The sequence below is a fragment of the Haliotis rubra genome, unplaced genomic scaffold (genome assembly GCF_003918875.1).
Source record: "Haliotis rubra isolate DU_JTF1 unplaced genomic scaffold, ASM391887v1 Scf36, whole genome shotgun sequence".
NCBI classification, from domain to species: domain Eukaryota; kingdom Metazoa; phylum Mollusca; class Gastropoda; order Lepetellida; family Haliotidae; genus Haliotis; species Haliotis rubra.
The window spans coordinates 1999112-2011367 of record NW_025767035.1 but is presented as its reverse complement, the minus strand read 5'-3'; the positions used below and the strand labels follow the sequence as shown (position 1 = coordinate 2011367).

General features: G+C 38.0%; 1 protein-coding gene across 1 annotated transcript in view; it reads left to right on the top strand.

The window, feature by feature from the left end:
• The window catches only part of LOC124285372 (mitogen-activated protein kinase kinase kinase kinase 5-like), a 92654-nt gene that overhangs the window by 29020 nt on the left and 51378 nt on the right, over window positions 1-12256 (top strand). The window contains 7 exon segments of the mRNA XM_046721593.1: window positions 2648-2692; window positions 6449-6466; window positions 9121-9160; window positions 10520-10816; window positions 11261-11278; window positions 11534-11584; window positions 11956-12040. Of these exon segments, the coding sequence (XP_046577549.1) occupies window positions 2648-2692; window positions 6449-6466; window positions 9121-9160; window positions 10520-10816; window positions 11261-11278; window positions 11534-11584; window positions 11956-12040 (554 nt within the window).

Genomic DNA, 12256 nt, shown 5'->3' with positions numbered 1-12256 from the left:
TATTTTCATTACTTATCATACAATAATTAGAATAACTTGTAGAGTTTTTTCACCATAGTGACCTGTAGATGACGATAATCTATAACAAAGACAATCTGCTAATCATAATAGTATACTCTGAGAGAGTTGAACTATGTTGACCCCAATGGTACTAAACATTTCAGTGCCATACACTGCTTGGATGTTGGACTACCTGTAATACCAGGTGTGATCTGACTGGTACCTTCAGGTAACCATGGTAACAGTTTGATGCAGACAATGTGGGATTTAGCTGCATTGTGACTGACCATTCGCCGGCATTCGCTGCATCAGGTTGTCAAAAGATTTGCATAAATGAAATATCATTCATCAACTGTGCATCAAGGACATATTGTATTAAGTTGTTTCCTAATCTTTAACCAACCTTTAACATCCTGGATTGAATTCTGTTTCATTTTGAATCCTTTGTTCTATTATTCTTCATTTATAACAGTTTAAACTTAACATGATTTTAAAATATTAAGCATGTTTTGTAAAGTTAATGAGTTATAAATCCCAGAATTTAATCAGTTTATGCAACATCAAAGAATTCATGTTCGAAAGACATTAAGTGTAGATAAACTAATATGAAGTTATTTTAGAAACACTGACTCAAATGTCCACAAATAATATGAAAACTTCACTGCTCTAGAGAACACAGAATTATATCCTGGTATTGTTTATTAAAGGGATGAGTAAGGCTTGAGTGGATGCTGGTATACAAACTGTCCTAGACCAGGGCCCACCTGCACAAAGTGATTTTATCCCAATCAGGGCAGCGGGGTACCTCGGTGGTTAAAGCGTTCGCTCATCACATCGAAGGCCCAGGTTTGGTTCCCCACATGTGGATTTGATTACAATGTGTGAAGCCCATTTCTGGCGTCCCCACCGTGATGTTGATGGAATATTGCTAAAAGTGGCATAAAACCATACTCACTCACTCACTCTTATCCCAATGTCTTACATCTATACTGTAACATACTGGTTCCACAGGTCAGTACTGGTCCTATTACTATCACATCTCCCATCTTCACAGTTTGGGATAGATGTGTGATACAGAGACCACTTAATGACATGGGTCCTACAGCTGAACTTGATTCACTGTGTCAATCTGGCATACTGTGTTCACTTTTAGTATGACAGCTTTAAAACCTACTTCAACCCTAACAATGGAGTCTTCATTGAAAGTCACAGAAGTCAGTTCCAAAACCTGATCATCCTAAGAGCTCTTGTAAGAGGCCCATTTGGGATACCTACTTTCAGTTTTGACCTGGTTCCAGACAGTCATGGTATTACCAGTCCTTACATACAGCAACAGGTTTTGTCTTTGACCATAATTTGGCTGCTTCTGTTTTGTTCAAAACGAAATTTTATAATGGAGTTTTCATAGATGCACGACATCTTAGACTCTGTGTAACAGAAAGGTTTTGTAAAGTACTGCATTGCAGCCGGAGCTAATATATAAGATGTAGGTGGTTATTCCGACTGAACATACTGGTCTTCCAGTTGTTGTTTATGGTATACAAGCATTCCCTAGCTCGTCCTCACTTCTGTGTTTCTCATTACCATGATTGTCTTTAACTGGTGACAGAAATATGAAATAAAACATACAATGATGGTATTGTTAAGAATGTGCAAAAATGATTAAGAATTTGGAAATTTACTTCTTATGCAATATTCTTGGCCCATTTGATAGAACAGGGGGATTAAAATATTGAAAAAAACAATAGGCAGGATTACTTCATCTTGAGTATCCGTAAGATAAAATGAAAGTGAACATTTTTTCAAGAATATATTTGATATGTACTGAAGTGATGGATATCATATCTTTTTCTTGTTATTTTTAAGTACATAGTAATTTCTGACCAATTGGAAATGAGAAACACATACAGGCAGCCTTCCCAAAGTATCATACACATAATCCAGTTGAAATCACCAAATCAGCCCTGTTTATCATGAGGCATGTTCATTCACAGACATTCAGCCGTTAAACATTCATACTGTTAATACTAATACTTCAGATTTACTTCACTAAAATTAAAACTGACAAGATATGTTCCAAATAAATATATTATTTATCCTCAAAATCATTTAATCGGTTACATATACGAGAATAATTCCAAGATCAGTACGGTAATCATTTACAAGAGTAGTCACTGTATAATCGCCAGTCGATTTAAATCCGATGTTTCACCCCAGTATGATGCTGCACTGCTTGAAGATCTGACCTACCCACAGGGAGGTCACATCCAGCAGACCCCAAACTTCGACCCATCATTCTAAATATATGAGCCAAATGTACTTTGTAAAATGATTCTGTTTTGTATTTTGTTGGCTTTAGTTCAGAAACTGCAAGCCTTGCAAGTTTTTTACATTTTCCACTAATACATAAAGCAGCTGTTATTATTTTCTGTTTGGTTTTGCAGTTTTACATTATTTTTCAAAATATTGAATTTAAACATGTTAAATGCTTAGCTGACTCGTTCTGAGAATGTTATAGCCTCGGAACTCGTTAGCTAAATGTGGTGGGTTTTTCAGGTCTTCATGCAATGAGGTATCATATTAAGTAAATCTTATTTTAATGAAATTGCTCTCAAGACTCAGGACAGACTGTTCCTTTCACTTCCAGGGGTCATCGAAGTAGTTTAGTTTATGAAGAAGTCAACTTTGAACAGTAAGGGTTAAACGTTGGTCTCTGTCTGTCCCTGTTCTATTCCAGTTGTGTTCCCTGTGCATGTAATCGTCTCTGTCTCGTCTACTGCAAGCTTCACATACAGCTGTAGCATCTCTAGTCTAATCTGCTACCTACTAGAGTTTATTTAACCCTTTAGCTCTCCTGAAGATTAGGATCATATGTAGATCCATGGAATGTTGAAACTTTTCAGACCTGATTATATTCTATAGACCCAGGTCATTGTAGACTCGTTAGGACAATCATAGTCACAAGATTGCTTTGCGGAATATCAACTTGAATTTGAGGTGCATGTTATGTGTTTACATAAGAGAATTATATTTTGGACCCATTATTTCTTTTATTTTCTGATGTATTTATTCATTTAATTTTATTCAGCAACTGTTCAACTGTTATTCTTTACATAACCCTTCCTTGTGAAATCTATCCTATATTTTTCATTGCTCACTACTTGGGTGGTACACTGGTCAAGGAATAACATCTGGATTCCATTTATTCCTAAATCAGTGGTATGTCAATATACTGGCAACCAAATAATCATACTGTCTTTGTGAGGATGCCTCAGTCTAAGGTGGCACCCTTGTGAGTGCAGAGATGAATGTGTGTGAGACCCAAAACATTATGTTTGAATCCTTGTTCCCCCATGGGTTCCCCCATACTGTAATAACCAAATACATTTGTATTTGCATCATTTTGACCCATAGCAAATTGACACACAGTCAGTGATATGACTGAAATACTGTTCAAACTGGCATTGAACCCATCTCATTCCCTCCTCCCTGACTGAATGAAGGGGTTGATCCAACACCACCATCCTTCAGTAGCATGCTGAAATTGGATAGTTGACAAAGCTTTAGATATAAAATGATAATTTGTATGTGTGTAAGATATATAATTATGATCATTAAGATACCATTCCAATGTTAATGATTAATAAACGCAAAAATCAGTTGATTGTATCTCAGAGACCCTTGAAGATCTGGGGTAGAATAGGTCTTCAGTAACCCATGCTTGCCACAAAAGGCGACTATGCTTGTCGTAAGAGGCGACTAACGGGATCGGGTGGTCAGGCACGCTGACTTGGTTGACACATGTCATCGGTTCCCAATTGCACAGATCGATGCTCATACTGTTGATCACTGGATTGTCTGGTCCAGACTCAATTTACAGACTGCCGACATATAGCTGGAATATTGCTGAGTGCGACGTAAAACTACACTCACTCACTCTGTATCACAGATGGATGTTCTGATATCACATGATAAATACTGTGACCATATAAGGCAAAATATAATATCTACTGGTCCTGTTGAATAATACATGTATGACTTATGTTTACTGTACACCTCCACCACATACCATTGAGACACTGTCCTGATCAACAAGGTTAAGTACATTTTATCCTGTGACTAGTACAAGGGAAACTGGTCATATTTATAGAATACATATCAGTAATTTACATACTACATGCAGTATCCCATGTCCACTGCAGTCGATATGGCGATACTATTTTAGAATGTGTTTCGTCATCCCTTGCTAACTTAACCAAATACTCAATTAAAGACCCGTGAAGGTCCGGGTTAGAATTGATCTTCAGTAACCCATGTTTGTCATAAGAGGCGACTAACGGGATCGGGTGGTCAGGCTCGCTGACTTGGTTGACATGTCATCGGTTCCCAATTGCGTAGATCGATGCTCATGCTGTTGATCACTTGATTGTCTGGTCCAGACTCGATCATTTACAGACTGGAATATTGCTGAGTGCGACGTAAAACTAAACTCACTCACTCTCTCTCACTCACTCACACTCACTCACTCTTCATCCCTTGCACCTGGGGCGGTGGGGTAGCCTAGTGGTTCAAGCGTTGGCTCGTCACGCCAAAGACCCGGGTTCGATTCCCCACATGGGCACAATGTGTTAGCCCATTTCTGGTGTCCCCCGCCATGATATTGCTGGAATATTGCTAAAAGCGGCGTAAAACTAAACTCAGTCAGTCAGTCATCCCTTGCACCTGATCGCTAATGTAAAGGGGCAACTTGATTTTCTGTCAGTTTTCTGTAATGGATGAGTGCTGTAAATATCAATCACTGGTGTTTCTGGTCCAGATGTTTACAGGCTGCCATTTTTATTACTGGAATACTGCTGAGTAAGGCTTTTAGAACACATAAACACATTACCCCTAGTATGTTTGACCTGATTACATCTATGTCCAGGATAATGTGCAAGATGTACAAGGTAGCATGATTTACACACAGGTGGAAATAAACTGACATTTGCTAGCTGTGCACACTGTTACAGTTTAGTGCAGTGTGTAATACAGACGTACTAGAACATACGCAACACAACATGCGGGTAGAGTCCAAGAGATTATGTCAAATACAAAGGGGCCATGCTGACTTGCACATTGCAGTTAAATAACTCACAAGTTCACATATGCAAATATTAATCACCTATTAGTACAAGAGCGTTTGTCTCACACATACTCTAATACACGAGGGACGGTGGAGTAACCTAGTGGTTTAAGTGTTGGCTTGTCACACCGAAGGTTTATATGGGTACAATGTGCGAAGCCAAGTTCTGGTGCCCCTGCTGTGATATTGCTAAAAGCGGCGTAAAATCCAACTCACTACCTCGTTCACTCGCTGTAATACAAGAAATAATGACACCACTGATACCACATAGAATGATATACACATTAATGTAAGAAATAATGCCACTTACTGAGTGGACTACCAGATAGAATGATACATTAACATAAGAAATAATGCCATATTCTGACACAGTGTTGTATAGGGTTGAGTTCCTTACATACCAATACAAGGGATATATGTTATTCATGGTACCCAATTCTTGAACAAAAGTATAAATCTTATGTGATTAAGTAATAATCAGATCGACACTGCGCTATACACTTTCATTACTTTGTGTGGCCACGTAAGTCCTGTAGGGCCACTTGAAAGTAATTCTTTGGGTCCTCTTTACCCCTAGTTTTGTAAGTCAAGGTGAAACCGGGCATCATGTCAACTGTGTCATGTAAGACTAAACTTCTCATTCCTCTAAAGAAAATCTTAATTTTAATTGATTTTATCCTCGAATGTACATCTCCTTCTGACCTGTGCACTGTCTGGTGTGGGCTACTAAGGTTATAGTCTTCTGTGTTCTGTTCAAGCAACCCTATCAACTAGTTTCTTCATTTCCTGTCTGTATTACATCCTTTCATTTTGCAATGCACTTGTAAGATTAAGGCTTGAGTGAAAAAAAGTGTTGGTTTTGTGCAACCCACTTCCTGTGAAACCCAAACCCGATGGGGATTGTATTCAAATCTGTGCAATTATGTTAGTGTTCTTGTTTTTCATGCACTGACGTGTTCAATGGAGCTGTCGTTTAGATGAGCTGTCGTTACATGTCTAAACTCTTTACAAACATGTGAAACTGAGGTCGGGTTGCCCTGAGCCAGCACTTTCTTCTGACAGCAGGATGTAATAGTTAAAGTTCAATTCTTTTCAAATGTTATAATTTCCGTTTTTTTGCTTGCACTTATCAAATCTTGCATACATTAATTGTATAAAAAGTTCATCAGAAATGTTCTTAAGTGCTGATCATTTTGATAATTTTTTTGTATACAAATAATTCCTATCTGATAATTTATCGAATTCAGATTTTCAAAGTCAGGGTCAATATTTGAAAGTGTGGAAAGTAGAAGATTGCAAAGTGAACTATATAATCTTTTTTTTCAGATACTATACAATTAAAGGGTAATGCTTCACACTCTGCCTCATCTTGTGTTCACAGCTTTCTGTATTCAGTTATCTTTCTTTAGGTGGTGGGATCACGTTCAGTTGTGATTGTGTTGCCTGGGATCACAATAAGTTGCCATTATTCCATGTAGCTTAACAGCTGTATACCATTCCTCCTTCATGTTGTAGTCATAGCAATTACATGTATTGTGAAAACGAGGTTCACTCATTTGTATGACTAAAACATTTCAGTTTAGGTATTTGTTTAATGTGTTCATGTGAAGATCACGTTAGAATCAGCCTCCAGGCTTGTTGCAAGAGTCGATTAACGGAATCTGGGGGAAGGCTCGATGACTTGGTCAGCATATCAGTTGGGTAGACAGATGCTTATGTCAATCACTGGATTGTCTGGTCAAGACTCGAATATTTACAGACCATCGTCATATTGCCTTTAAACAACAAATATACAAAGAAAGAATGTTTAATGTGTGAAAAATCAGCTAGAGTGAACCGTAATAACAGTGGTGGTAGGTGTTTAAGCTAGTTTTCTGTAATGGTTATGAATCAGCTGTTGTCCAAGTTTAGGTTTGTTACGATCAACACTTCTATGGGGACAACAGCTAACTGACTAGAGAGTGGCTTCTGGCTAGAGCATTGAGTAGTTTGCTGCAGCCTATGCTTGTGATACTAGATAACTACAATGACTCAATGGTCAAACTTGGTTGATTTCATGCCATGGTATGACAACGGTATGCAGCATTGATATCAATCAGTGGATTGTCTTGTCCAGACTTACCATGATATAGCTGGAATACTGCTGAGTGTATAGACAATAAACAGTTATTCTGAGTAGATGTATCCTTGCATTTAGCTATGTTTTTGGTTAATATTTATGATGAAGTTTTCTAATTTGATTGTTACTGTTAATTACATTGTTTACTGTTACTCATTTATTGTGATTATCGTTGGTATCAATTTGGTTTGAATTTGAAATTGAAACATAATCTTTGGTTGAATATAGTTAAAGTTTGACTTTTAGCTGAAAGATGTTCTCCATGTTACTTGGTGCTAACTTGCACATGATCAAGTGGTTTAATTGGTTCATTTGTGCAGAGCACCCACCAGTTTACTGTGATCAAACCACTCACTCACACTCATTCCACTAATATCTGAATTTGGGAAAATGTTAAATGTTTCAAAATTCCTATTGTAGACTTCTCTTAACTAACACTCACAATGGAAATCTAGGCATTGTTTAATTTTGGAAACTATTTATTATTTTTTTGAGTATCCAATATTTGTTATGGTACCGGTACATGAATTACTTGCCTATATAAAATGGTGTCAAATAAATGTCAAACATAAAAAAATTGAATATGTCATATAGGTGTCAAATAAGGTGTTGTTCCCTTTTATATGAATCATGTCTGGAGGTATTGTTTTGCTATCATAATTTGCTGACAGCCTTGCTTGACAAGAAAAAGTGTCTGACATTATTAATACAACATGTGTAATTTGTTGTTGTGTAAAATTCATCTATTACAGCAAATGCCTATAGATACAGTATTCCACACTTGTAACATGGAAGGTTCCTTCAGTCTGTGTTTAAATTGTGGTAGCTAGCAAGCATTTAAGTCCATGCAATGAGTTTGATGATTTGACCATTCTCTGTACTTAGACCTTTGTACACATCTGATAAAAAGCAAACTTAAAAAGGTTTTGATTCATTGTAACTTTCATATTTACAAAATCATCAAGGATTGAAACATGTAAGCCTTACATTTGTATACTTTTGAAAATATTTGTTAATATTACTGTCAATATCCTCTATTTGTCTATGACATGTAAAACCATCACTACACTTTCTTTGCTAAAAATTAAATGTAGTTGCTCTGTGCAATTTGTCAGATCAGTTTCTCTTTACTGTCTTCCAAATCCTGAAGAATATTTTTTTTTTTAACTGTGGCTTAGTGTGAAATCAAATTGTCTTCCCACGCTACATTTGTATTTATCCAATATGGAAGCCCTGGGCTTGTTGGTGGCTGGGTGCTTTGTTATGTAGGGATCCCTATTCTATGTTGTCAAGATACACAACTGGTGTCACTAATGTCGAATGCATCCTGGTCTTTCACTAATGAAAAATCATCTATCATTAAGACAGTATAAGATAAGGCAATGAAAGTCATCTTAGGCCTAGTTTAATAAGCAACTGTAGTGCTAAGATGATAGTTACTAATTTTATCCTAGAATTGAGCCCAGTCCTAATGCTATGTGGAATCTGGCCAGGGATTATATACACATGCCAAACATGGCGATGTACTGAAAGTGACTGATGACTCATTTATGTACTTGTGCCATTCACAAACTGATCTCTCGGTAAACCTACTTCAATGTTTAATGAATCTACAAGTTGTTTTTAGTGTGTCTGGATATTTCAATATTTAGCTATTTCATAAGGAATGAATAATTTTTAACAAGCTTAGCTTGGTCTGAATTGTACTGTCTGAAAGTCATGGACTATCTTAAGGACCTTGAAAAATGATCAAAGTGCTATGAAGCCATAATTCCAGTACTTTAGGTTAACTTAGCCTGATGATAGTCGTCATGCTGGGATGTGGAACTGGGTCCTGAAGGTGTGGCTGCAGTGTTGTAACCTCTGGTTTCTGTTTCAGGTCAACATTGCCAGTCCAGCCACCAGCTCTTCCTCCAAAGGTGGGTCCTGTGAAGCATTACTTCACGAAATACAGAGGGATGTGTTGTCCAGGGCTGAAGTTTATATCAAACATAATACACCAGCTTGCTGCAGATTTTAGGAAAGTCAGGATTAATCTCTGGATTTTCCCTTGTCTCAGGCTAATGGATCAGTGGCCATGTCTATCCGTGCTAGACTGAGATCAGATTAGTGAACAAAGCTGCAGCCATTAGTTTAGATGTGGTTTTCACCGTGCTGACGGAATCCTGGGGATATATTGCCAGACCATGTCCATTAACCAAACTTGTCACTAAAATGGGGATTGAACAATCTACATGTAAGATGTAGATGTGTCTCGTATGGAATGGATTGTTGTGTATTACCGACTACTAGTTCTCCTAGAGGCTCAGCAGAGTATTTACCTAGCCACTATGCCCAAGCTTGTTTCTAAAAGCAAACACTCCAATAGATAAGACTCTAACCTGCTCTGATTCTGGTATTTGATTATCCTCACTCATCAGCTCTTCCAGTAAATATGTATTTTCTTACAGTCTCTGTGGAGATGAAATGTACACTAAATAAATGATGAACTGGCAAGCAGGGGTTCAGTCCCTTTGCCACTCATCTGAAGGGAACTGTTTTAAATCCTTTTTTTCACAGTTGATTGATTTGTGGGGCATCTTGTTTTGCAGCGTAATTTTAGTAAAATGACCTGATCCATTGCGATGGAGTTGATGCAGTAAAGGTCACAACTGATTAAGAGTTTGAAATGGAGATGTTATGTGTTGCATTTTCAAGCTCATGAAAATAGGGTGACAGTGTGTAGCTTTCAGGTTGCACTCGGGCTGTGGGGTAGCCTAGTGGCCAAGTGTTCGCTCGTCACGCCGGGTACCCGGGTTCGATTCCCCACATGGGATCAATGTGTGGAGGCCATTTCTGGTGTCCCCAGTGGTGATATTGCTGGAATTTTGCTAAAAGCGTGTAAAACCCAACTCTCTCAATCACTCTAGATGCACTCAAGATGTACTCAGACCCTGGATTCCAGGGTAACAAAGTCTTGCATCAGTTACCTAACACCACAAAAAAATCTGCTATGTTGTACAGTTATGGTAAGCTTATTTTCACTAGGCTTTAACAGGCTTCTTCATTATTCCATTATGTTTTTAGAAACTAGTTCAAACACATCAGCATGTTTTTCCCAAGGCACGGTAACTCTCCTTTGAAAAATCGATACATGTTTTCCATTCTTGTAAATTACATTTTATTTTTATGATGTATTGATGTCCCTCACCGAAGACTGTTTAAATGTTTTGAATGACCTACACAGTAATGACAAATAGTTGCTTCCACTTCTTTATGCATAACTTTTTTTCCTTCAGCCCCCAAAGGCATCAGGAGGTCACATGGAGAAGCATGAGCTGGAGGCAGGCAGTCCCATTGACCAGCAGGTGGACAGTGGACCGGACATCGATTCCCTCATCGACCGGATGTTGACTCTCACCCCCAATGCTACCATACCCCAAGAATTCACAGATGAAAAACCACCGGAGCTTCCCCCCAAAACTCGCCAACACGCTAATGGGGACCTACCCCACACAGAAAATGGCATGTCTCCAGTATCAGTAGGGGCACCACCACCTGCCGTCCCCCCTCGTCGGAGGCCCAAGAAGGATTCAGTAAGTTCAGCTTGTGAATTATTTTTTCATGATAGCCTGCAGGAAATGTAAGGAGGAAATGTTCCCCACACTCAATACTTGTCATAAGAACTGAAGATTGGGTTGTCACAGTGTATGCCTAGGGTTTAGGGTGGACACATTGTATGCCGAGGTTGTGTCATCATGCCCAGAGTAGATCGGTGTCATGCTGTCAACCACTGGTTTGTAAACCTGTTGTTTATAGGTCACTATGATTCATCTGGAATATTGCTGACTGGTGGGACAAGCATGTTGTTGTCTCATGGCATGGCTTTAACAACTTGTTTTGAATGAAATATGATAGATTTCCAAATTATATTTGACTACTTCTTCAGCAAATTAAATGTATTTTAGATTGTTTCAATACTTTAATTGAAGACTGTTTATCTGAATGTATTTTTTAATTATTTGCATCCTCCATTTCAGCAATCAGAATCAACAGATGTAAGTATTTTTGGAGTAGTTGCACTTTATATTATCATAAAATTATAAAACAATGAAAAAACATTCATTGCAAATTTGTTTATTTTTGCTTAGATCATGGTGTAACACTCTTGTAATAAACACGGTATGGTTTTCAAAGTACCGGTAGAATTATGAAGGTGAGAATGTTATGGATGTCAGCTTCTGAAGTATCAGTTATAAATGCTGTTCAATGACTTGAATAGAATTATCATTGTATGTGTGTTTCCATTTCAGACACAATCTAGACCGGTCAGCAATGGTCTTCCACCTACCCCCAAAGTTCATGTGAGTGTGAAGACTTTGTATGAATTTAACCTTAGACACACCCAGAGCATGACACCTTTAAAAGGTGAAAATATATTTAACAGATGAGAGAGGTGGAGAATGTGAGATCCTGGCCAACAAATGTCAAGGATTATGTCCCTTAGATGTTTGCAAGTTACTTCCCTTGCACTGATCGGGCTGATTTATTCCATATTAACTGCATTTTAACTTTCATAATTTTCACACATTCACATATTTGTAGTTTGTTTCATGTCATTTTAGGACAGGTAAAATTTTGAATGGCAGCTTCTCTGCAGTGGCTTATTGACACATTGTTAGTTTTGTGATTGTTAAAAGATGTGACACCAAACTTACCTGTTGTGTCATTACAGATGGGAGCTTGTTTCTCCAAGGTGTTCAATGGCTGTCCGCTCCAGATTAACTGTACAGCGAGCTGGGTGCATCCAGTCAACAGAGGTGAGTATAGTGACATCAACTTATGATGTGCTGGAGGTGAGTTGAGGTGGATATAGTGCGAGCTCTCTGATATACCAGGCTGAAGTTTAAAATATACCCATCACACATGTAGCATACTGACTTGCATTCAAAGTTAACATGTATATGAAAGCCAGATACAGGGTGTTAAGTTTGTTGTCATAAACTGAGCAGTATTGAACACAATTATTTTAATCC